The sequence below is a fragment of the Podarcis filfolensis genome (assembly GCF_964270895.1).
Source record: "Podarcis filfolensis genome assembly, chromosome: 18".
Classification (NCBI taxonomy): domain Eukaryota; kingdom Metazoa; phylum Chordata; class Lepidosauria; order Squamata; family Lacertidae; genus Podarcis; species Podarcis filfolensis.
The window spans coordinates 12,397,450-12,423,505 of NC_139622.1; the positions used below are offsets into that span (position 1 = coordinate 12,397,450).

The window sequence follows — 26,056 nt, forward strand, 5'->3', positions numbered from 1 at the left end:
CCACCACCGAGAAGGCCCTCTGCTTGGTTCCCTGTAACCTCACTTCTTGCAAAGAGGGAACCGCCAGAAGTTCCTTGGGAGATGGACCCTGGTGTCTGGGGTGGAGACGCTCCTTCAGGTCTACTGGGCCAAGGCTGTTTAGGGCTTTCACTAGAAAATCACCAGCCCAGACTGAAGTTCCTTGCCTCCCCTTCTCTGCGGTCATTTCCCCAAGCAATCGGAGACTGTGCCTGCCAGCAAGCCCACCTTCCTTTTGCCCTTTTCATGCTGCTCTTGGGCCTGGGAGACCAGTAGGGAAGGGAGATTCTTGCCGCAGGAGGGGGAAGAAACCCCTCTCTGCCTCTTGGCTTCCCTCCTCTCCTGCTTCTGCTCCTGCCTCTGATTCTGAACTTCTCTCTGCCACTGATTCTCCCCGCTCACAAAGCCCTGTTCCCTCTTCCCAGCCCCTCCAGGTGGGAACAACTTAAAAAAGTGGAATGGCATGTAGACGCTGGTCCCGCCTTAACCCTTATTGCATTTGTGTCATCAGTGGGGCAGAATGCATGGAAACGGAACAGCCCCGCCAGCCCCCCGGAAGGCCCCCCAAAGTTAACTACCATATTCCCCCTTTGCCTGAGCGCTCTTCTTTCCTCCTCCCGCCTCGCTGCCTTCCCCTTTTGTGCTGCGTCTTTTGGTCCAAACCCACCGCTAAGGCGCCGACGGCACATTGTACGGCGCACACATGCGATTCAAATTCTCCGGACTCCGTCGTGATTCTCCTCCGCAGCTCCTCTCCCCGCTGCTCAGCCCATCCCATCCCCAATGGGCCTTCTTCGTGCAAGACAGCTCTTCGCGTCATGCGCTTTTGGAAACATAATTCCGCTTCGCCAGCCGGGTCTCTTTCGCTGGAGGTTAACAGGCGCCCCGGGAGGAGCGAATGCTGCCTTTTTCCCTCCTCCCCTCCAAATTCCAAACATTGCACACTCCTGCCCCCTCAGCGGGATCCATCGCCATGGAGATCTCATTGCAAGAGATCTCCCGGGCGACAGGCAGCGCTCAGGACCGGCCCAGATCAAGAAAGCAGCAATGAGAAGCTCAAATCTGCAAAACCTCGACCGGTCTAGCGGGGCAGCAAGAGGGCAAAAAACCGAGGAAATATTTGCAACGTAAGGGTCTTTTGCCCGACGTGAGACTCAAACCCACAACCCTAACAGCCTTGCGCTTGACCGGTTGAGCTATCCCTGGCTGGTTTTGTCCAGCTTACGGGAGATTTCCAGTTTTGTAACTTTAGGACTTGCTCCCTGGACGGCCGGTTTATTACAGAGTATGAATGAACTTTATTACGGTCACAGAGCAGGATTAAGAAAAGCATATAGATAAAATAGCAGTTGGGATTTTTGACCGATAATTGTTGGGGCAAATGAGGACAAGGAAACAGGCATAAAACATCCGAATAAAATACAAGATTAAACACAGACAATGGATGGATAAAAAACTAATAATTAAAACAGATAAGAGCTAAAAACCAACAAAGACACGCAGTTAAAACAGCTGTAAGAGCATAAGAACTAAAAGACTCACAGATAAAACAACTATAAGAGGCTGCAGAGTAGAAGCCTCTTAAATAGAGGACACTCACAACGTTAAAAACTGCTGTGCAAATATGGTTAAAACAGACAAATAAAACAAGAGACAACACTAAATTTCGAAACAATGTACAACAATAAACTGTCCCAGGGAGTTGACTCAGAATCACCCATGGAACCGTGTTTGGGGCTTTTCATGCCGGACTATTTTGAGTATTACAGAGTATTTGTCTTGCTTTGCTTGCGCGATGTTGATGCAGAGGTTAGACTATCGTGGAATTTTAGAGCTGGAAGGGGGGGCCCCAGCGGTTATCCAGTCCAGCCCCCTGCAATGCAGGGATCTCAGCTAAAGCATCGCGGACAGAGGACCGTCCGACCTCTGCTTAAAAACCTTCAAGGAAGGATAGTCATGAACGCCAATGTATTCTGCCTTGGACAGACCCCACCTGGAATCCTGTGTCCAGTTCTGGGCACCACAATTTAAGACGGATGTTGAGAAGCTGGAAGGTGGGCAGAATAGGGAGACCGAGATGATCAAGGGTCTGGAAGGCTGATGAGGAACGGTCGAAGGAGCTGGGCGTGTTTAGCCTGGGAAACAGGAGAGGCTGGGAGGAGATGGGAGAGTCACCTTCCGATATCTCACATGGAAGAGCGAGTTTGTTTCCTTCTGCTGGCAGAACTCGAACCCACGGCTCTAAGTGACAAGCAAGGCGACTCCGACTCAACACCAGGAAGAACTTTCTGACGGTTCTGTGGGATGGGAGGTGGCAGGTGCCCAAGCAGAGGTTGGAAGGCCATCAGTCATGGACGCTTGAGCTGAGATTCCTGCCTGTGCAGCGGGTTGGGCTGGATGACCCCTGGGGGTCCCTTTCCAAATCTACGATTCTGGGACACCGGGGCACAATAGCCATGGGCAGCCTTGTCCGCCGTGAATTGGCCTTTTTAAAGCCATGCGTCAGAACTAGCCCTGAGGATTAAGCCTTCCTCTCCTCTGAGATAGACTGGCTCTGTCTATGGAGGCTCCATTTGGGAATCCTAAGGGGAGCCTGGACCGCTGGATGAGGCCAAAGGGAGCTCCTTCAGCCCTGCTGTAACGGTTGCCTCAGAGGGAAGCCCGGCAGCGGGGACCCGAGTGCGAAAACCGCAGCTCAGGAACTCCCTGCTGGGGAGGCCCAGAAACCGGCCGTCGGATTGGGGGCGAGAGGAGAGCTGTTCTGTCCTAACGGACCAGTTCAGAAATGGGGGGGGGTCCCTGACCTTTCCCACACCCTGTTAGGGCAAAGGATTATACGGCACCCCCAAAATTATACGGCACCCCCAAAAACGGTGCAATGTTGTGCATGGAAGTAGGGGCTCTGTGGGGCAGGCCAGGATGCAGTTTGGCCTGGGGGGGGGACATTTCCTGGACCCCCATCCTTTGCGTGGGTCGGCAGGATGTGGCCAAATTCCACCCAGCACCTGAGGCAGGAAGATGCTCCTCTCGGCTGACAACCACAATCGGCCCAGCTGGGTTTGGGAGACGAGGAAGAGGGCTCTCTGTACATGCTCAAGAACAAACCCTTGACTCGTTCCTCTCTACAGCCTCCCAGAGGCAAGGAAGAAGGCTCTCTGCACATGCCCCAGAACGCCCCCCTCCCTGGTTCTTCCCCCTGAAGAATTCGCAGAGCAGAGAAGGAGGTCTCTCTGCACGCGCTCAGGAACCCCTGGGCTTTCTGCACATGCTCTAGAACACTCCCCTTGGCTCTTCCCCCTCTGCCTGCTCCTGGGTTCCCGGAGGCGAGCAAGAGGTCACTCTGCACATGCTCAAGAGCCCCTGGGCACTCTGCACGCGCTCGGAGCGCTCCTCTCCTTCCTTCTTCCCGGAGGCGAGCGCGCAGCTCTCTCTGCGCGCGCTCCGGAGCCCGGGGCCGGGGCGCCTTGGGGACCCCCTCGGTCTCTCGGTCGCCGCTTCCCTCACCTCCTGTCCGGGCTCGGGGTGCAGATCCCGCAGAGGCTGCACAGCGGCAGCAGCAGCGTCCAGGGCGCGCGTCCCGGGCGGCGGGCCGGAGGAGGCATGGCCGGGCGCCCTTTGTTCCCTCGGGAGGCCGCCGACGCCCGAGCCGGCCAGCAGCGCCTCTGCCCCGGCCCTGCGCCTCCGCCGCTGCCCGGCCGCCTCCAGCCCCGCCTCGGCCCGGGGCGGCCCGCCGATGCCTCCGCCTCCGCGCTCCGCCTCCCACGCGCGCTCCCTTTGTTCCGGGGAGGCGCGCGAGGCCGCGGGGAGGGGCGCGACAGACCCCCCGGGGGTCCCCGCTCAGCGGGGTCGGGGGTCTTCTTCTTCTTCTTCCCCTCCTCTCCCAGGAGATTCCTTCCTTCCTTCCTTCCTTCTGCGCGCAAAAGTGCCGCGCGTAAAAATCGTGCAAGCTCCTCGGGATTCTCCACTTTTGGGAACAAGCCTTTTGCAAGATCTCTTCTTATCGATGCTTCCCAAAAGTTCGTAGTGGGAAGCTGGTACCCAGCTCGAAGCATCTTTTCATTGTTAACAGAAGTAAAGAATCTTGCATGTGTTTATTGATACAGAAATGTTTTATTTATTTTATAGTACGGCACATTGTTTCTCACTTTCGTTTGATGGATCGATGGTCTCGCTAGATAGTAAAATCCATGTTAAGTTGCTGTTTTAGGGGTTGTTTTTAAAAGTCTGGAACGGATTAAGCCACTTTCCATTCCTTTCTATGGGAAAGCAGTGCACCTTAGTTTTGGAACGCTTTGGTTTTGGAACGGACTTCTGGAACCAAAGTACCACTGTAGTTATCCACATTAATGAGGATAGGTGCATACCAGATTAAAAGAAATATGGCTATTTTTGTGGGCACTCATCAATATTTACATTGATGTATCTACATATACCAGATGGAAACATATGGGTCTGCTTTAATTGATTGTTATCAAAAGATAAACAAACGTTCATACCCAATGCAAAGTATCTTTTCTTTGTGATTACAGAATTAAAGAAGCATGCCTGCTTTTATCGATAGTTATCGATATTGATAAGGATCAATACATACCAGATTAAAAGAACTATGGCTATTTTTATGGATACTCATCAAGATATACATTGATGTACAGTATCCATATATACCATATTATAACCAACGGCCTGATGTATATCGCATGCAAGAAGCTCCTGTTCTGCCGCTTAGCTAAAGCTTTGCGAAAACAACGCAGGTTTCTAGTCCTTAGGTTCTGGAAACCAAGCCTGATGAGGAACGGTTGAAGGAGCTGGGGATGTTTAGCCTGGAAAAGAGGAGGTTGAGGGGAGATAGGAGAGCCATTTTCTGATATCTCAAGGGCTGTGTCACGTGGAAGAGGGGTCATGCTTGTTTTCTCCTGGAGGGTAGGATTCGAACCCGTGGCTTCCAGTTCCGAGGCAGGAGATCCCGACTCAACATCAGGAAGAACTTTCTGACGGTCAGCGCCATTCGGCCGTGGGATGAAAGCTGCGGACTCTCCTTCCTTGGATGTTTTTAAGCAGAGGTTGGGCGGCCACCTGTCATGGATGCTTTAGCCGAGATTCCTGCATTGCAAGGGGCTGGACTAGATGACCGCTGGGGGGGTCATAGCCGCCGGGTTCCACCCAACTTTGGGTCCCAACGCAGCTACAAGAAGGCGGTGGAATACTGGGGGAGCCTAGCCCCCTCCTTGAAAATTATTTTCCCATTTCTACAATTTTGCGATTCTACGCTTCGCGCAGCGCTGCGTTAACCTGTGGAACTCCCACCCCCAGGATGACCATCGATCCGGCTGTCTCTGAAAGAGGATCTGGCAAATCCATGGCTCTCGTTGGCTACAAACTATGTTCTCCCTCCCCGCCAGTCAGGGACGGGGCCCTGCTTCTGAACACCCAGTGGGGAGACAGTCGCTGCGGGTTCGAGTCCTGCGGTGCTCTTCTTGGGAACCGCCAGAGGAAGAGGCGAGCTTTGGCTAGGAGTTGAAGAAAGCCGGCGCAGAGAACCTCTGCCTGCTCCAGGCTGCACCGCCCGGCCTGTTGCCAGGATGCGTCCCAGCGAGGGAGATCTTGGACCCCTTCCCTCCTTCTCCTCCTTGCTGGGTGGGTCAAGGAATGAGGGGGTCATAAATACACGCCTTTTATAATTCGGAATACCAACCATTAGCTCAGGCCCAGGAGGGGGGTCCCCGAAGGACCCCCCCCAAGTCTTGGCTCGCTTCCTCCCCCAATTTCCGTGGGAATGAGAACTCCTCAAAGCTGGGATTGGGCGTGGGGAGACCCTGACGGGGGTGGGGGGGGAGGACGCTGGCCTCATGCAGTCAGGATTTTAGGGGGGGCTCCACCCTGCCTCTCGGGTTCCCCACCCCCCCTCTCTCAAGGGTTTCAATATTAGCAAAACGCGTGGACAAAATTGGAGCCAGGCTTTGTTCAAACAGGGAAATATAAATCCCTTTCTGCGGCATTTTGTGGATTTGGCACGAACGGTGGATTTCTTAAGGGAGGGGCAAGGGTGGGGAATGAGCCGTTGTGCGTAAAGTGTTGTGGGAAGGGGGGGTCTCCGATATGCCTCTTTCTCAGGGCATAAACTCATGATAATGTCAGCTGAGGGGGCCCATAACGAGGGCGAAGGAGATTGGGAGCCGAATGTGGCCCTCCAGATTCTGAGTGCGGCCTCCGGACTCCCCTCAGACCAGTGCCGGATTTACGTATAAGCTAAACAAGCTATAGCTTCGGGCCCCACTCTGTTAGGGGGCCCCCCAAAAAATGAAAGGGGAAAAAACCTGGATGTACATTTCCAAAATATAAGATAAAAAATGAATAAGATAAAACCTATATCCAGCAACAGTGTTTTGCGTTGTGTGGGCTCCTCTGGTGTAAGTCATGGGCCCCACCTGCTAGCCTGCTCCCTAAAATATCCTCCAAGTGCCCCTATTTCCCAGGGACAGACCCGTTTTTACAGAAGATGTCCCAGTTACTGACTTGATACCGGAACGTCCCACTTTCCCGTAGGACGTCCCTATTTTCAGGGGAGAAACGTTGGAGGGGATGGAATAGGACGTCCCTATTTTCAGGGGAGAAACGTTGGAGGGGATGGAATAGGACGACCCTATTTTCAGGGGAGAAACGTTGGAGGGGATGGAATAGGACGTCCCTATTTTCAGGGGAGAAACGTTGGAGGGGATGGAATAGGACGTCCCTATTTTCAGGGGAGAAACATTGGAGGGGATGGAATAGGACGTCCCTCTTTTCAGGGGAGAAACGTTGGAGGGGATGGAATAGGACGTCCCTATTTTCAGGGGAGAAACGTTGGAGGGGATGGAATAGGACGTCCCTCTTTTCAGGGGAGAAACGTTGGAGGAGATGGAATAGGACGTCCCTCTTTTCAGGGGAGAAACATTAAAGTGTATGCAGTCACACTGGCACCCGGGTGGAGCAGGCCCTGGGTGTCGCCGGTGCATGAGCTCACAGCTGCAGGTGTGAATGGAGTAGCCCAGCTGCCGCAGGCGAGGCCCTCCAAAACGTGATGACAAGCCGGCCAGCTCACGGAGAAGCCGAGTCAGCAAAGCAGGGGCCGGGGGAAGCCTTTGCCGGGCCCTCGGCCAAATCGAACCTTCTTTCCGCCTGACGTCCTCTCTCGGGTCCCCTCGACCCAGTCCAGGCCCCACCCTGCTGTGGCAGGTGGAGGGGCTCAGCCACGGGCGGGGGGCAAGGAAATAAATCAAGTAAATTAAAAAAACCACTAAACTAAAAGTAGAACTAATCGGAAAGCTAGAGAGTTCCAGAAAGACACCTACTTCTGCTTCATTGACTACGCAAAAGCCTTTGACTGTGTCGACCACAGCAAACTATGGCAAGTTCTTCAAGAAATGGGAGTGCCTGATCACCTCATCTGTCTCCTGAGAAATCTCTATGTGGGGCAAGAAGCTACAGTTAGAACTGGATATGGAACAACTGATTGGTTCAAAATTGGGAAAGGAGTACGACAAGGCTGTATATTGTCTCCCTGCTTATTTAACGTATATGCAGAATTCATCATGCGAAAGGCTGGGCTGGATGAATCCCAAGCCGGAATTAAGATTGCTGGAAGAAATATCAACAGCCTCAGATATGCAGATGACACAATCTTGATGGCAGAAAGTGAGGAGGAATTAAAGAACCTTTTAATGAGGGTGAAAGAGGAGAGCGCAAAATATGGCCTGAAGCTCAAACGAAGATCATGGCCACTGGTCCCATCACCTCCTGGCAAATAGAAGGGGAAGAAATGGAGGCAGTGAGAGATTTGACTTTCTTGGGCTCCATGATTACTGCAGATGGTGACAGCAGCCACGAAATTAAAAGATGCCTGCTTCTTGGGAGAAAGGCGATTGCAAACCTAGACAGCATCTTAAAAAGCAGAGACATCACCTTGCCAACAAAGGTCCATATAGTTCAAGCTCTGGTTTTCCCAGTAGTGATGTATGGAAGTGAGAGCTGGACCATCAAGAAGGCTGATCGCCAAAGAATGGATGCTTTTGAATTCTGGTGCTGGAGGAGACTCTGGAGAGTCCCATGGACTGCAAGAAGATCAAACCTCTCCATTCGGAAAGAAATCAGCCCTGAGTGCTCACTGGAAGGACAGATCCTGAAGCTGAGGCTCCAAGACTTTGGCCACCTCAGGAGAAGAGAAGACTCCCTGGAAAAGACCCTGATGCTTGGAAAGATGGAGGGTGCAAGGAGAAGGGGACGACAGAGGACGAGATGGTGGGACAGTGTTCTCGAAGCTACAAACATGAGTTTGACCAAGCTGCGGGAGGCAGTGGAAGACAGAAGTGCCTGGCGTGCTCTGGTCCAGGGGGTCATGAAGAGTCAGACATGACTAAATGACAAAACAACAACAATTGTAAAATCAAATAAAAATGATTTCCAAAAGTAGAATTGCTGTAGAATTTGCAAACCGCATAGGGAGTTGTTCAGTTTGCGGTTTTTCACCGAATCTGGCAACTTTCCCCCTTTTTTCGCACATACACACCCGGGCAGAATTTTTCTGCCTTTCCAGGCCACTGGGAGACTGATTGGATTACTTCCTTCTGCCTGGCATGAAATTGCCTTCCTTCCACCCCCTCCGGAGATCCGGAAAGCTACACTCCGAATGGTCAACAAACGGCCAGCTGCGCCCCCGGAGCCAGCCGGCCAAAGATCTGAGAGGCCGGCGGGCATTAGCGCAGTGAAGCAGCGGAAGACATTTCCAGGCATTACGTTCGCCTCTGTGCCCAGATTCACGCACAGAATTCCTGGCCTTGTTTCTATCTCGTGTCTCCCGTTATCTCCCGTCAAACGTACGGGGGCCTTTCATAGCGATGTTCCCTCCATTGTTCGGATCTTGTTTCCTCTTCAGGGGGATGGCATGCCATCCTCAGAGAAAGGAAAGGAAAAATGCGTACCACCAACTTTCGGAGACGCGCCAGTTTTGGGGAGTTTGTCCGCCTCCGGGGAAAGTCCAGAAGGAAGGATGTCGAAAGCTCCCCACTGGATCCGGGCCCCCAGAGACTGGGGGTCCCATCAGTGCCAGATTTATGTATAAGCTAAACAAGCTCTAGCTTAGGGCCCTACTCTCTTGGGGGACCCAAAAAAGTTTAAAGGGGGGAAAAACCTAGATGTACATTTCCAAAATATAAGATAAAAAACAAATAGAATAAAACCACAATGCTGGTGGCTCTGTGGTCTAAACCACAGAGCCTAGGGCTTGCCAATCGGAAGGTCGGTGGTTCGAATCCCTGTGACGGAGTGAGTTCCTGTTGCTCGGTCCCTGCTCCTGCCAACCTAGCAGTTCGAAAGCACACCAGTGCAAGTAGATAAATAGGTACCGCTCCGGCGGGAAGGTAAACGGCGTTTCCGTGCGCTGCTCTGGTTCGCCAGAAGCGGCTTAGTCCTGCTAGCCACATGACCCGGAAGCTGTACGCCGGCTCCCTTGGCCAATAAAGCGAGATGAGCGCCGCAACCCCAGAGTCGGCCACGACTGGACCTAATGGTCAGGCGTCCCTTTACCTTTACAGCAACAGCGTTTTGTGTTGTGTGAGCTCCTATGATGTAAGTCATGGGCCCCGCCTGCTCACCTGCTCCCTCAAATATCCCTGGTTTGCTCCCTTCTATATATAGGGTGCCGACATTCTGCTATTTTTCATTCTTAGTAGTTTGCATCATATATTTGCACCTCTTATTATTTCATGTTATAGCAAGTTTCTAGAGACTAGGAGTCTTTGTAACTGGTGTTTCTAAAGGAACTTTTGATCTTGCCAACTGCCAGTGAGTTTGCATTATTCAGTTTGCTATGAATCAAAAATCATTTTGAGTTAGAACTTAATAATTGTTTCACTATGATTATACTTCTTCTTAATTGTATTTCACTATTCATATACTTCTCCTTAATTGTATTTCAGTTCACTTTGATAAAATACATCTTTTGTGATGTGCAAATGGCTTTAGATACGGTACCTATTCGGTCCGTAAATGACAATATAGCATATATTCAACACAAAAAACAGCGACAATTTGTTGTGGACAAAGGACAGCTGGACATAGAAAGGGCCCCATCGAATCTAAATTGGGCCCTGGGTCCTGTCAAAGTCCTATTCCATCCCCTATGATGTTTCTCCCATGAAAAAGGGACATCCTATTCCATCCTTCCAACTCTAAAATTCTATGATAGTCTAACCTCTGCATAAACGTCGTGCAAGCAAATCAAGACAAATACTCTGTAATAAACAGACCATCCAGGGGACCCAGTAGCAAGTCCTAGAAGTTACAAAAGGTTTGCCAGAAATCTCCTGTAAGTTGGACAAAACTAACCAGGGATAGCTCAGTCGGTTGAGCACGTGGCTCTTAGGGTTGCGGGTTTGAGTCTCACGTCGGGTGAAAGACCCCTGAGTTGCAGGGGGGACTAGATGTCCCTTGGGGTCCCTTCCAGGTCTGCAGTTCTGTTCTATGAAAACCCAGCAGAGAGAGAGATTTTGTGCCTCATTAGGATCCATGCGGAGCTCAGCCGAACTCCGAGCGACATCGCAACTTGTCGGATTTGTGCAGGCTGCAAACCTTACAAATCGGGTGTGACGAGACGCCGTCTACCCCCTTTCCTCCAGGGTCCGGGGTCAGCCTTCCTGCCGGCCGGCCCCCACCTCTTCCCCGCTGCTAATTAAGTGTTTCCATTTCTCTCTGGACCGGCTAAGCGTGTTTAATCGCCTTTAATTAAACCGTCTCTGCTCCGCGCCGAAACCCGGGGAGAGAAGAAGACGGGAGTCTTTGCAAAGGGGCCTTTTGATCCCCGAGGCTGGGGCGCGTTCCCTCTCCCCCCACACCAGTTGCCGGACCCTGCGGAAAAGTCGCGGGCCTCTTCCTCCAGACGACACGAGCCACGGCTAAAGAGATGCGCTGGCCAGGGCCCAAGAACCGCAGGCTGGAGCGAGTCACAGCTTGTCAAGGCTTGCCGCCTTGGATGGGCAAGGGCCATAGGGACCCCTGCTTGGCATGCAGAAGGCTCCATCTCTAAAGAGGGCTGGGACTCACCTCCCTGTGGGAGACCCACCGAAGGATCCGGCCCAATTGCCTTCTCAATCCGGCCTGTGGACAGTCCAGGAATCAGCATGTTTTTACATGAGTAGAATGTGTCCTTTTATCTTTAAGTGATAAAGAACGGAAAATCACCAGAGGTGGTTGGCGGAAGTCTGAAATATTGTATAAGATAAGAAGCGATTAAATGATTGTTGAAAATGATATGTAAAAAAACCAATAAAAATGTAAAAAAAGAGAAAGAAATATACTCAGGGTCCTGCAGTGATTTCATGCTTGTAAAACAGTGATTTTATGGTTTTCCCAGTAGTGATGTATGGAAGTGAGAGCTGGACCATAAAGAAGGCTGATCGCCGAAGAATGGATGCTTTTGAATTCTGGTGCTGGAGGAGACTCTTGAGAGTCCCATGGACTGCAAGAAGATCCAACGCAACCATTCTGAAGGAAATCAGCCCTGAGTGCTCACTGGAAGGACAGATCCTGAAGCTGAGGCTCCAAGACTTTGGCCACCTCAGGAGAAGAGAAGACTCCTTGGAAAAGACCCTGATGTTGGGAAAGATGGAGGACACAAGGAGAAGGGGACGACGGAGGACGAGATGGTGGGACAGTGTTCTCGAAGCTACCAGCATGAGTTTGACCAAACTGCGGAAGGCAGTGGAAGACAGGAGTGCCTGGCATGCTCTGGTCCAGGGGGTCACAAAGAGGCGGACACCACTAAACGACTAAACAACAGCATCAAAACAGTGGTTGAACAGTGATTGAATTCATGTCCTGCTTCATCTCAGGGTCGTGGGCTTGAGCAAGGGATGCTCTAGATGACTCCCATTGTCCCTTCCAACTCTTGAGTTTCCTGCATTGCACGGGGTTGGACTAGAGGACCTTAGGGTTCCCTCCCAACTCTCCAATCCTAGGCCTGAACGCTTCATTGCTTTCAAAATCATTGCTTCCTGTGCTTTATTTGCCAGCTGCTTGGAGTCCCTTTCTGGGGATGAGGAGCCGTATGAAATCAGATAATAATAAAAAAAACAGCAATAATAATGCAATTATTTACTTAACGTTTGCAGACCGACGGCAGCAGGCAGACAAGCTGGGGCGAGCAGGCAGGTTTCCCCAAAATTGTCCAGCATTCCTGCCTGACACACACATACAAAAAATGTGCCCCCAAAGTATATGGGTTTTGCTCTCATAAGGTAAAAATCCGTATTTCCCTGAGGCTTCGACGGCTCTCTGTTGCCTCTTCCTGGCAGACGATGGGAATTGCGGCTGAAGGGTTGCAACACAGGCAGAGGGACGGGGTGTCAATATTATTATTATTATTATTATTATTATTATTATTATTATCATCGCAGCTGACTGGGCAACGTGGGGCAGAGACTTTTCTTCTTCTTCTTCTTCAATCCCTCGTAGCCAAGTAAGATTGTTTTCCATCAACATGGTTTTAACAATGAGTCCGTAAGTTTGCCTAACCATGGCTTAGATGTATATCCATATATATTTGGGTTGTTATAAGTTTGTATTGGAAAAATCAAATAAATAAAAATGATTTCAAGAAGAAGAAGAACCATTAACTACAGGGAGGGGGGCTAGCCAAGTATTTTGTCCCGGGTTAAGCCTCCAGAGGGGCACCGCTGAAAGTCCCTGCCTGTGTGTGTGTAAAGCTAAAGGTAAAGGGACCCCTGACATTTAGGTCCAGTTGTGGCCGACTCTGGGGTCGCGGTGCTCTTCTCGCTTTATTGGCCAAGGGAGCCGGCGTACAGCTTCCGGGTCATGTGGCCAGCAGGACTAAGCCGCTTCTGGCGAACCAGAGCAGCGCACGGAAACGCCGTTTACTTTCCCGCCGGAGTGGTACCTATTTATCTACTTGCACTTTGAGGTGCTTTTGAATTGCTAGGTTGGCAGGAGCAGGGACCGAGCAACGGGAGCTCACCCCGTCATTGCGGGGATTCGAACTGCCAACCTTCCGATCGGCAAGTCCTAGGCTCTGTGGTTTAACCCACAGCGTGTATTCGACTGCAAATAGGGGGGTGTCTCTGACCCGGGGGAAATCAAGCCCCTGCAATTGATTTTTGAATTTATTGTTATTCACGTTTTATACTGTATTTTATGCTGGCTTTTTTGTTGCATCAATTAAGTGTTTTATATTTGTCGTTAGCTGCCCTGAGCCTGGTTTTTGGAACCGGGAAGGGTGGGGTATTTATAAAAAAATATTATTATTATAAGACACCCCCAGCCCCAGGCCTTCTTCATTTTTTGCAACGTTGCTGCCCCCTTCCTGCTCCCTGGATGTGGCCCCCAAGACCCCAATCACGGAGGGGTGATCATGCCCCGAAAAGCAGCCCCACAGGTCGCAGAGCCCCCACCCAGAATGAGGGCTGTTCCTTTTTAATACAGTGGTACCTCGGCTTGCATACGCTTCAGGTTACAGACTCCGCTAACAACGAAATAGTGCTTCAGGTTAAGAACTTTGCTTCAGGATGAGAACAGAAATTGTGCAGTGGAGGCGCAGTGGCAGCAGGAGGCCCCATTAGCTAAAGTGGTGCTTCAGGTTAAGAACAGTTTCAGGTTAAGAATGGACCTCCGGAACGAATTAAGTACTTAACCCGAGGTACCACTGTACGGCCTTTCCTCTCGATTTCCCATGCGCTCCATTAAACAGCAGGAAGCGGCGCAGGAAGTCTCTCCAGGAAGCCAAATTATTCATGCCAGTTTCTTTGCAGGACAAGAGAGAAGACGACTCTGGCGTGGGCGAGGGAGGAAGGCCAGAGGTGGCTGGTGTGAGAACAGAGGGAGAGTCCGGCTGCAGGATCAGACCACAGTGGACTTGGGATCCATCCCCTCCAACGTTTCTCCCCTGAAAATAGGGACGTCCTATTCCATCCCCTCCAACGTTTCTCCCCTGAAAATAGGGACGTCCTATTCCATCCCCTCCAACGTTTCTCCCCTGAAAATAGGGACGTCCTATTCCATCCCCTCCAACGTTTCTCCCCTGAAAATAGGGACGTCCTATTCCATCCCCTCCAACGTTTCTCCCCTGAAAATAGGGACATCCTATTCCATCCCCTCCAACGTTTCTCCTGTGAAAAGTCCTGCCTTAGCCCCATTTTTCAGCATTTTTTTATGTCAACTTTTCAAAAGTTTTTAAGTACCAGGCCGCCCTGTACAGGGAAGTTTTTAGTAGCCGATATTTTATTGCATTTTTAATATTTTTGGGGGAGCTGCCTAGAGCAGCTTGGGCCAGCCTTTCCGATCGGGGGCCTTGCAAATAATAAAACTGTTTTCTAAGATTTGAGACGCACTCCTTAACTAGGTCTGTATTGTTCTATCTCAAAGTATTTCCTTTTATCAACAGATGCCCCTTTTGAGATTTGACCTATATATCTTTGCATTCTCCCTATACCAATAAAGATGACTGATTGGATAAAATCATTATTAACTATTATTATTATTGTCGCCATGTCGATTTTTCTCCTCGTTCCTTTTATTGCTTTATCTGTCTTTCGAGCTTGTTTAAGCAACCCAACCGTGTGTAAAACTTGCGAAATAATTAAATAACCGAAACCCCAGGGGGGCATCTGCAATCTTGGTACGGATTTGACCCCCACCCACAAAAAAACCGACAAGGGAAGCATTTCGGCCAGAAAAGAAACCAATCAGTTTGGAGTATTGTTGTTTTTTAAAAAGGCACAATTTCCATTTTGCGGAGAGAGAAGGTAAAATAACAACCTGGCAGTGCTTTTGCAATTTGCAAAAAGGAAGGGTGTCCGTTTTTTCCTCCAGGATGTCAAGATTAGAACTCGCCTCCCTCTCGCCCATCAGGTTCGGAAGGAGGGAAAAGCAGTCCTGATTCTTGTTCCGGACCCCCGAAATGCCTGGCGGTGCTCCTTTTATTTCCTTCCTCCCCGGCCGCTCCTCGGTTCCAGACCTTGTGGCAAGGAGTTCCGCAGGGGAATAACAACAGGCCTGATTGTAGCAGGGAAGACACTTCCTTCGACCCACCCGCGGTGGGATGGGCACCGCGGTTGCGTATGCATTTTTTTGGGGGGTGGGCTTTGGGGGGGGCAGCCCCAGCCCCAGAGACAGGCGTGTTGGGGAAAGAGGAGCTAGATCTTCAGGCAGGCATCTTGCGGGGAGAAGGGCGAGGGGTTGCCTTTGTGCTGGCAGGCGGGAGGCAGGTCTCCCTGCAGGGACAGAAGGGGGGAAATAAATAATAAAATATGCAGAGGGACCCCCGGGGGACATCTAGTCCAGCCCCCTGAAAACGGAGGGATCTTTTGCCCCAAGTAGGATTCGAACCCATGGCCCTAGGAGGCAACTTAGCACACAGTTTCCTTTCTGCCCCACCATTTTTCCCTTTCTCTCCCCCATCTCTGTCTCTGGCACCCCCCCCATAGGGTCCCTATAGGGCACCCTCAGTCATATGTATTAAAAGAGGGGAGAGCAGGGTTCAGCAAAGTGTGTGTGGGGGAATATCAGGGAAACATCACAGAAAAGGGAATTGGAAGAGTCAATAATGCAAAAGAATTTATTTTGTATATATAAAAAAGTGCATTGGAATTGTACGTGGAATTTCCAGAAATTTTATTTTGAAATTCAAGGGGGGAAATTAAAGCGCGCATATATATATATACACACACACACACACACACACACACACACACTCATGTGTGTGTGTGTGTGTGTGTGTGTGTGTGTGTGTGTGTGTGTGTGTGTGTGTCTGTAATTTCTGGAAATTTAATTTGAAAATTAAAGGGGGGAAATGAATGCAAAAAAGAAATTGTATGTGGAATTTCTGGACATTTAATTTGAAAATTAAATTGTATGTGGGTTTTCTGGCAATTTAATTTTAAAATTAAAGGGGGGGGATGAAAGCAAAAACAAAACATGGGAATGTGACCCCCCCTTGGCCCCCCCACACTGTCCCAAATTCAAAGCAAAGACCCCCAGCTAGGAGTGGCCCTCTGGAGGGGAAAGAGAAAGGGGGAAATGAGTGGGGTATAAATATTATTATTAGACAAGCACTTGCCTTATACAACTTACAGACGACACCAAGGAGGTTGGATTGCGCTTCCCCCTGGAGTTCTTCCGTGTGGTTCTGGGGTTGGGGGGCGGAATAAGAAGGGAATCAGTGGGGCAGGCGATGCGGAGGGTGCCCCCAAATCCCTCCCCTGTGGCAGAAAACTCGGGGCGCTCTGCTGAAATAGGAACGCACCCCTGGAAAACCACCCAGTTTCTTTATTTGTTGCATTTTCAGACCTAGAGATGGGAGGGGGAACCCCAGAGGTCCTCTAGTCCAACCCTGGGCAATGAAGGAATCGCAACTCGAGGCGGCGGGTGCGAATTCTCCCCTCTTCCCCTTTTATCGCCACAAGGAGCCCACAATTCACACCCCAACCTTCCCTCATTTCCCACCCCCCAATTCCCCCCTTTTTATCGTCACAACAACCCGGCAAAGTAGGCGAGGGAGAGAGAGACTGGCCACAGCGACCTTCAAGTGAGCGGCGATTCGCACTCGGGTCTCTCCCGGGTCCGAACGCCAAAGCTAAATAAAGGTCATCCAGCCCAACCCTTTGCAATGTGGGGGTCGCAATGCAACTCTTTTTGCGGGAATTTATTATTTTTACTATTATTAAATATCTCAACACGAATGAAGGTCAATCAATCTGTCGCTGTTGATAAGGGACTAAAGGCCAGGGCTGAATGCAATTGGATTCCCGTATTTTTCTGTGTATAAGACTAGGGGTTTTTTATTAAAAGATAATGTTTAAAAAGGGGGTGTAGTCTTATACATCTTCCCCCATTTTCTTAATTTTGAGTCCCCCCAAAGAATTAAAAAAATGTGACACACGGGAAAATACGGCAGCTAAGATTTTGGTAGCAGGAAGGAATAAGGACTTTACGCCCCAAAACCCAGCCCACGGGAAGTCCCTCAAAATGTATAATCGGATGGGAATTGTAATCTGACATTGATAAAAAGTGGCTGTTAGTGGGCTTTAATAATGGAAAATTAAATTTGCTTATTTGGAAAGCAGGGGTTATCCGAAACCAACGGACCTCCTGTCTGCAAGGGGGGGTGCTGGATTATAAATCTGCGGGTGGAGCGAGACTCGAACTCGGAACCTGCGCCGCCCGAATTTGGGCATCTCCGGCCAGGACTTACCCCATTGACAGTGATCCACGGCACGTACTTGTGGGGCGGGCGGAGGGCGTCGGTGAGCTGGGCATTCTGGTGCATGAGTTTGTTGCCCAGGTCTCCGCTCACGCAAGACGTGATGTTGGCAAGGGGGGTCTCGCTGGTCGGGTACAACTGCATGCACTGGAGGGGTCAGAGGGTGGCGAGAGAATGAGAAGGAAGGAATGGATCTTTGTTTGCGTCAGCCGTAGCAATAAAACAACAATACGATATACAAAGAACAGAAATGAAAAGTCAGTGATATAAAATGCGTTTTAGGGCTTTGAATCAATGGTCAAATAGTGGGTCTTATTCTGATTCTAAAAACCTTGCCACCTTTGCTGTCACCTGCTCGTCTTGATCTGCCAAGAGAGAAGGGACTCTTCCATTCTTCCTTTCTTCCTTTCTATCTCTTCCTTTCTATCTCTTTCTTTCTCTCTCTTTTCTTTCTTTCTTTCTTTCTTTCTTTCTTTCTTTCTTTCTTTCTTTCTTTCTCTCTTCCTCTCTCTCTCTCTCTCTCTCTCTCTTCTCCATCTCTCTCTCTCTCTCTCTCTCTCTCTCTCTCTCTCTCTCTCTCCCTCCCTCCCTCCCTCCCTCCCTCCCTTTCTTCCCCAAACTTGCCCCCAAACCAGAGACCCTGCCCCCCTGGGGATTCCTCACACTGGAAGCAGTCGCTGCCGCCAGCCCTGCGAGGCGGGTTTCCGTGGGAAGGAATTTGGGGAACGTACCGTTTCCAAGTTCTGGGTAACGTTGGCGCTCGACTCCATGCAGAAGATGAGAGGGAAGTAGCTGCCCTGGTCGCCCAGCAGGTGGATGAGGCAGGCCTGGGGGGGGGGAGCAGGGGGTAAGGGTTAGAGCGGGGGGGGGGGAGTTTGTGCTGCTGGCCAAAGCTCATAAATCATATTATTATAATATTATTTTTTTGAAAGAAAGAAAATAAATATGCAGCTACCAAGGGGAAATAAAAAAACCATTAAAGGAGGGACGGAAAGTCAAGAAAAACAGTGATAGATGATAGAGAGAGAGAGAGAGATGATAGAGAGATAGATATAGATGATAGAGAGATAGATGATAGAGATGATTAGATAGATAGATAGATAGATAGATAGATAGATAGATAGATAGATAGATGATTGATAGATAGATATAGATATAGATTAGATAAATTAGATAGATAGATATAGATAGATAGATAGATAGATAGATAGATAGATAGAGGATAGATAGATTAGATAAATTAGATAGATAGATTAGATAAATTAGATAGATATAGATAGATATATAGATAGATAGATAGATAGATAGATAGATAGATAGATAGATAGATGATAGATAGATAGATAGATAGATAGATAGATAGATAGATAGATATAGATGGATAGATATGACTGGAGTTCTGTGATAATTCGAAAGATTTAACAAAAACCATTCTTTTAAAAAAGGGAAAGGCTTTGTAAGCTCGGCTTCTTATTTTGTTTTGACAGCCCTAAAGAAACCCTAAATATTCCCCAAACACCAGGCTGACAAACGGAAGCCTCTTCCTGCCAGGTGAGAGAAAAACCCCCGGAAATGGAGGAGACAGAGAGGTTTTGGCACGCCGGCCCTGCAGAGCGGTCCTTGGGTGTACCCACCTCCATCAAGTTGCCCAGGCATTCATCGGGGCCGTGTTGGCACTCAAATTCCCACTTGGAGGGGCCTTTTTTCTCCTGCGAGAGAGAGAGGGAGACAGGACGGGCGTCAAGGAAAACGAGGGTGGGCGCAGCTTCCCCACCCCACCCCTGCCCAGGGGATCGGGACCTACGTTGGCATTCCCGTAAGGGACCAAGGTGATTTCCATGGCGTCGCCCACCAAAAGCCAGGTGGGGAAGAGCTGGAAGACCAGGAAGGAGCGGCAAGCGGGGCAGAGGCTCTCGTAATAGAGGCTGATGGAGACGGGGTCAGCTTTCTTCCCGGGGGGGCCCAGCCGGGCGCAGTGCTTCTCTGCCTGCAAAAGGAAAGAGCGTTGGTGAAGATGATAGATAGATAGATGATAGATAGATAGATAGATAGATAGATAGATAGATAGATAGATAGATATAGATGATAGATAGATAGGTAGATACATGATAGATGAGATGATAGATGAGATGATAGATAGATGATAGATAGATAGATAGATAGATAGATAGATAGATAGATAGATAGATATAGATAGATAGACAGATAGATGATAGATAGGTAGATAGATAGAGGATAGATAGATGATAGATAGATAGATGATAGATGATAGATGATAGATAGATAGATAGATAGATAGATAGATAGATGATAGATAGACAGACAGATAGATGATAGACAGACAGACAGACAGATAGATAGATGATAGATAGATGATAGATAGATAGATAGATAGATAGATAGATAGATAGATAGACAGATAGATGATAGATGAGATGAGAGATAGATAGATCGATAGATGATATGTAGATAGATAGATAGATGATGAGATGAGAGATAGATAGATCGACAGATGATAGATGATAGACAGATAGATTAGATAGATGATAGATAGATAGATAGATGATAGATAGATAGATAGATAGATAGACAGGAGCAGCGTACCTTCAGGAGTGCAGGATGCTTGGTGCTAAAAGAAAATGCAGTCATTCAAATGTTGAAATACACATTTTTTAAAAAACCAGAAGCATTTTTACTTGGTTTTATAGGCCAGGACATTAATAGGCAAGATGTTAAATTGTTTTTATATGCAACAGCAGCAGCAAGAGTATTGTTAGCCCAGAAATGGAAGCAAGAAGAAATTCCGAAGAAAGAAGAATGGCAGACGAAATTAATGGACTACGCAGAATTGGACAAAAGGACAGGAAGGATTTGAAACCTGCGGGACCAGAGATTTACAGAAGATTGGAAGAAGTATATGAATTATTTGAAGAGCAACTGTCATCAACAAATCACGCTAGTAGGACTACAAGAAGTTTTGTAAGGAGAAATATACGAAGTGTTACAAAGTAGGAAAAGATAGAGATATTGGTTGTGAGTTTGAAATGTAATAGGGAAGATAAGACATGCATACTAAGAGATTAGATTGGAAAATTTTCAGGCAGGATGGATGGAAGTCGAAAATTTGAATAAGATGTAAAAGTATGTTTAATTGCTGTTGAAAATGATATGTTAAAAAAAACTAATAAAAAATTATATTAAAAAAAGAAAAAAATACAGTCATACCTCGGGTTACAGACGCTTCAGGTTGCGTTTTTTTGGGTTGCGGACTGCCGAAACCCGGAAGTACCGGAATGGGTTACTTCCGGGTTTCAGCAGTCGCGTATGTGCAGAAGCGTTAAACCGCGCTTTGCACATGTGCAGAAGCACCAAATCGCAACCTGTGCGTGTGCAGACGCTGGTTGCGAACATGCATCCCGCACGGATCACATTCGCAACCCGAGCGTCCGCTGTACAGCGTCCAGATACGTGCAGCAAATGTTCCCCCCAAACCAGAGCTGGGATGGAGGAATTCGAAAAAGGCTACGGGATGTTATTTCAAGACACAATCGCCGCAGAAAGACTTTGTACGCACAAAGTTGGAAAATATTCAGCAATACGTGCTGAATCATAGAGTCAGGAGCATGGCCAGATTTCAGTTTGATGAGGCCCTCAGCTCCTGAAGGTCATGGGGCCCTTTCTATGTCCAGCTCTCCTTTGTCCACAACATATTGCTGCTGTTTTTTGTGTTGATTTATGTGATCATTTATGGACCTACTAAGTATCTCAAGCCATTTGCGCATGTTGCCCTGCAACCAGTCCATGCAGAATGTCGGCACCTTATATATAGAAAGGAGCAAACCGGTAACATTTGACTAGGAGCCTACACAACACAAAACACTGTTGCTGCACGTAGGTTTTTTTTATTTGTTTTTTATAAGATATTTTGGAAATGGACATCCAGGTTTTTTTCCTTTAAATTTTTTGGGGGCCCCCAAGAGAGTGGGGCCCTAAGCTAGAGCTCGTTTAGCTTATACGTAACTCAGGGAACGCGGGTGGCACTGTGGTCTAAACCACAGAGCCTAGGATTTGCCGATCAGAAGGTTGGCGGTTCGAATCCCCGCAATGACGGGGTGAGCTCCCGTTGCTCGGTCCCTGCTCCTGCCAACCTAGCAGTTCGAAAGCACGTCAAAGTGCAAGTAGATAAATAGGTACCGCTCTGGCGGGAAGGTAAACGGCGTTTCCATGCGCTGTTCTGGTTTGCCAGAAGCGGCTTAGTTCTGCTGGCCACATGACCCGGAAGCTGTACTCCGGCTCCCTCGGCCAATAAAGCGAGATGAGCGCTGCAACCCCAGAGTCGGCCACGACTGGACCTAATGGTCAGGGGTCCCCTTACCTTTACCTTTTTAAATCAGGCAGAAGGACAATCTCAGCTCAAGTCTTGTTTTATTTGGGGTTTGGGATTGCTTTACCGACAATTTGGCAAGTATTCTGTATGATTTATGCTCCTGTTCGTGACGTTCCATTATGTTATTTTTATTTTCCGTCCCTTCCGGCTTGCCCAGCCACTGCCAAAGTGTCCTTTCTCTTGGCAGGTCGAGATGAGCAGGTGACGGCAAAGGTGGCAAGGTTTTTTAGCCAGGGCAATTAGAATAAGGTCTGCTATTGGACTATTGATTCAAAACCCTATACTATTGGCTTTCTTTATTTTTATTCTTTTGTATATCGTATTGTTGTTTTATTGCTATGGCCAGCGGCTGGCGCGAACAAAGATTCTTTCTTTCTTTCTTTGGTTTGTAAGCCGCTTTCGGATGCATTTGAACAAAAAGTGGGATAGAAATAGACTTAACAAAATAAATAATGATGTCTCCCCAACTGCAACGGCCCCTTGCCCGGCCAGCTTCCTCCTCCATCTTTCGAGAGGGAAGTGAAAGCAGCTGAGGGCGGCTTCTGGCTTCTGAAAAGCGAGGTGGGGCTTTCCGCGGGGAAACACCCCCCAAAAAATAAGATGCTGAGAAAATGGGGGGGCTGCAAAAGCAAAGCTGCGTTGGGCTTGGCTCAATGAGGAGACGTTTTGCCTCTGCTAGGAGCTGCCTTAACCCAGAGCCTTGGTTCACCTATAGCTCAGCACCGCAGGCACTGGCCGGCAGCCGCTCTCCGGAGCTACCGTCAGAGTTTGAACCTGGAACTGTTGGTTCAGATCCTTTCAAAGCTTTCCCTGGGGGCCTTTGGGCCTCGATCTCTCAGCCTAGGCTACCTCGCAAAGTTGTTGTGAAGATGATATGGCGAGCATTTGCAGGGAACCTCAGAACAGCGGCTCCCTTAGCCACTCCTGTACAGAACCTGTTTCCTGGCACGGATTAAGGGATTGGCAGTAGCTGATGAAATACTGTTTTAAATCTTCACGTCTGCCAGGCTGCCTTTTGAAGCTGATGGGAGATGGGAGTTCGGTCACATATGAAGGGCAAGCAGTTTGAAAGCAGACCAGTGCAAGTAGATAAATAGGTACTGCTCCAGCGGGAAGGTAAATGGCGTTTCTGTGCGCTCTGGTTTCCGTCATGCGCCAGAAGCGGTTTAGTCCTGCTGGCCACATGACCTGGATAGCTGTCTGCGGACAAACGCCAGCTCCCTCGGCCTGAAAGCGAGATGAGTGGTGCAACCCCAGAGTCGCCTTGGACTGGACTTCACCGTCCAGGGGTTTTTACCTTTTACCTTTTTTGCTTATAACTGGCAATGGTGGCCACCTGAGAGATGCCGGAACTGCGCACTGGCTGAAAAAAGCCCTGATTGTAGGAGTGCAAATATCGAGAGTGTGGGGTCAGGTGGGATTACTATGAGGAATGATAAAATATGCATCAAGCCATTGTGTCTGCTGTGAAAGCATGACGTTGACTGGGTTTGATACATGGACAATAATTTCTGATCAAATCCCACAACCCTCTGCATCTCTGGCCATTTCCTCTACTGTCCATTTTTCTTGCTTGAGAAAGCCCAGTTGCTTCGCCAGGCAGGCATTCTGGGTCATCAAAGACAGTGGGCAAGTTTCATTGATGTAGCTTTTCTGATATGTTAATCTTAGGATGTTAATCTTAGGGCCAGGAAACAGGTCTCACCTGAAGGTGATGATGATCGTTGTCCTCCTGGCCATCCTTCTTATCATATATATTGCTTGTTTATCACCTCCGGGGTTGCCAAATGCTCTTCTTTGTAGTTCTGTTCTTTGTTTACCCTGTGCTTAATTAGTTTTGGTAGTTTAACTTTGTCCCCAAGTGGGGTTTGTTGAAATACTTAGAAGAAATCTGATTGGTTCTTACGAACACTCTGTAAAAAGTTCTTTTGTGAATAAAACGACCTGGGCCAGGGGGTGGACAGAGATTATTATACGCACCTTTCCCAGAGTCTTGCTAGTTCAAGCCTCTGTGTGTATTCTTATTAATCAGAGTTCAATCCTTCCTTTGTTTTGGGAACGCCTCACTGATGGTGATGATTCTGTGGCCCCTTGGCTGGGTGCCCTACACGGGGGACCCCCCAGCACTGAGTCCAGCCCCCTGTCTTCACAGTGAGGTGCCCCCCAAGGCGCACAGGCAAGACCCGAGAGCAACAGCTTCCTCCCACTCTTCCTTCCCCCCACTCTTAAGGTAGACTGCCTCTGTCCACGGCAGGAGTGCCAACTTGGCCCTGAGCCCGTGGCTGCCATGCAGTGTGCATGGCCCTGGCACCCAAAATTTTGAATGCCCGGACTCTTCATGGGGAATGTTGTGGGCACCAATGGTCCTCGGGTCTCCATTTAGGAATCCTAAGACCCCCCCCCGCGGCAGTTGAATCAGGCCAAAGGGAGCGCATCGGAATCCAGCCTCCTGCCCCCCAGTGGCCAACCAGGTGGTGCCCCCCCCCCGGGAAGAAACGACCCCGTCCCCAAGCAAGACCCGTGCGCCACAGCAGCTCTTTGGAGCCACCCGTTCCTCCGAGTCCAGGAAGGGGGTTGCACAAAGCCCCCCCACGTCGCCACTGCTAGCCCCCCTTCCTCTCTCAAAGCCCCTGTGATAGGAATTTTGAGGTCTTAGATATATGGTAATGTTCATAATCACACGTACATAGATCAGCACAGGAAGGCCAACCTGGAACCATTTTGATTCCTAAACTGACCAAATCTTTTCTCTGCAAGGTCAAAGTGGAAAAGCCTCCCCATTGTCTCTTTCCTCACAAATCCTGTCTTAAGGGCACATTTAAGATATGAATAGGGTGCGAGCCTGTGACCTGGCTCTAAGGAACTAAGGTAAGTATTTATCACTACAAAAGACTGGCCAGGCTCCCCAGGAAATCCAATCAAGTAACCTGCCAGACAGGAGATAAACAAGGACAAGAGAAAAACAACATTTAAATTTCTGTTTAGACCGCCTTTTTGGTGATGTAGGTATGATGTTTCTGGGGGTGGTCTTGATCTACAGGGTGGCAATTTCAAAAGTCTTTATAAGCCCTTGCACAGCATTTTTCTGGGTCCCTCCTCTCTCCTGCAGCTGAGGGGAGCACCCTGTTGCAACAGATCAATAAAGATCAAGCTTACTAGCTGCTTTGCTTCTCAATATTCTCTGCTTGGCCTCTGTTATTCTCTCCTACCAATAGGGAACCTATGTAAGGACTCTATATGGGCTCTTGGATACCCCATAAGGGAAAAGGGCAATTTTTGCTTACGACCCCCCCAACCCCACCCGCAACGTGGGTGGCCACCCCTCCCCCTCCCCTCCGCCCGGCTCCGGATTTGCCAAGTCGGCTGCGCGCAAAGAGTTCGCGCTCCTCCTGGCCGCCTTCGCTTTCCCTTTCCTCACCTTGCAAGCCTGCGCGATCTCGCTGGAGCCGCACCACTGGTGCGGGGGGTAGTGGCAAGGGGCGCCCCCCAGGGCGATGCCCCCCAGGCAGCAGAAAGCGGCGATGGGCAGGAGCCAGCCGGGAGCCATGGCGAGGAGAGGTGCCGGGCTGCGCGCAACGGCAAGGCGGAGTGCGCACGGCGGGGGCGAGTCGGGCGGCTCTTAAAAACCCCCTTTCCCGGCTCCGCCCTTCCCTCTTCTTCCTCCTCACAACCCGTTCGTCTTCTTCTGCTGCTGCTTTGTGTGTGTGTGACTCAGGCGGCCCCTGACTTGCTCCAGAGGAGGAGCAGGAGAAGGAGGAGCCGGACTTTGGGGAAGCCCCAGACGCGGAGATTTAGGGGAAAGACCACTTTGCGCGCGCCTGTTTCAAAGCAACAAGCAGCAAACGGTTTGGGGGCTTCCAGATGTTGCAGGTCTTCCAATTGTCCCTATTTTCCGGGGGAAATACCGTGTCCATGGAAGACAATCTTGCTGCGAGTGACCGCCAAAGAAAGAAAATATTTTCCAGGGATTTGCAGGGGAAAAATAGGTCGTCCCCCCACAAATAAAATACAATTAACCAAACATTTTCCAGTAAGCATTCTCTTTAAAGACGTCCCTCAAACCCTTTCACGGTTATTTTTTGCAGCTGCATATTATAACTAATCTATAGCTGATTTTCTCAGCCTAATTCTTTTTTCTCAGCCTAATAATTTTTTACTGCTGAACTTACTCCCAGCCTGCTAGCGTGCTAACATGTTTATAATACTTTTTTTTTTAAATCTGTTTTGCAATCCTCTTTGAAGCTGTGTCGGTTTCTGATTTGATGCCGGAAAGTCCCGCTTTCCCTTAGGACGTCCTATTTTCAGGGGAGAAACGTTGGAGGGGATGGAATAGGACGTCCCTATTTTCATGCTTTTGAATTCTGGTGTTGGAGGAGACTCTTGAGAGTCCCATGGACTGCATGAAGATC

The 26,056-nt window shown here is 49.3% G+C and overlaps 2 protein-coding genes across 3 annotated transcripts in view; both read right to left on the reverse strand.

Moving 5' to 3' along the window:
- The window catches only part of CPAMD8 (C3 and PZP like alpha-2-macroglobulin domain containing 8), a 42,162-nt gene extending 38,398 nt beyond the window's left edge, over positions 1-3,764 (reverse strand). The window contains exon 1 of one of the 2 annotated variants that reach the window (XM_083594343.1): positions 3,523-3,764. In XM_083594343.1, coding sequence (XP_083450469.1) covers positions 3,523-3,620 — 98 coding nt within the window. In that variant the 5' untranslated portion in view covers positions 3,621-3,764. The remainder of the gene's footprint in view (positions 1-3,522) is intronic. The other variant, XM_083594344.1, reaches the window with a different exon arrangement.
- Positions 3,765-14,757: 10,993 nt separating this feature from the next.
- On the reverse strand, positions 14,758-25,951 carry IFI30 (IFI30 lysosomal thiol reductase). Its single transcript, XM_083594889.1, has 7 exons — positions 25,066-25,951; positions 19,065-19,247; positions 18,895-18,969; positions 17,992-18,087; positions 17,252-17,407; positions 16,114-16,186; positions 14,758-15,268 (listed from the first exon to the last, which is right to left on the reverse strand). Exons 1-7 carry the CDS (start codon positions 25,192-25,194, stop codon positions 15,195-15,197), a joined length of 786 nt encoding a protein of 261 aa, XP_083451015.1. The 5' UTR covers positions 25,195-25,951; the 3' UTR covers positions 14,758-15,194.
- Positions 25,952-26,056: the final 105 nt, after the last annotated feature.

Coding starts and splice junctions, on each gene's coding strand:
- IFI30 (XM_083594889.1), bottom strand. CDS start 25,194: ATGGCTCCCGGCTGGCTCCTGCCCATCGCCGCTTTCTGCTGCCTGGGG. Junction 19,248..25,065: donor AGATCGCGCAGGCTTGCAAG/GTGAGGAAAGGG, acceptor TTCCTTTTGCAG/GCAGAGAAGCACTGCGCCCG. Junction 15,269..16,113: donor CTGTAAGTTGTATAAGGCAA/GTGCTTGTCTAA, acceptor CCCTGCAGGGAG/ACCTGCCTCCCGCCTGCCAG.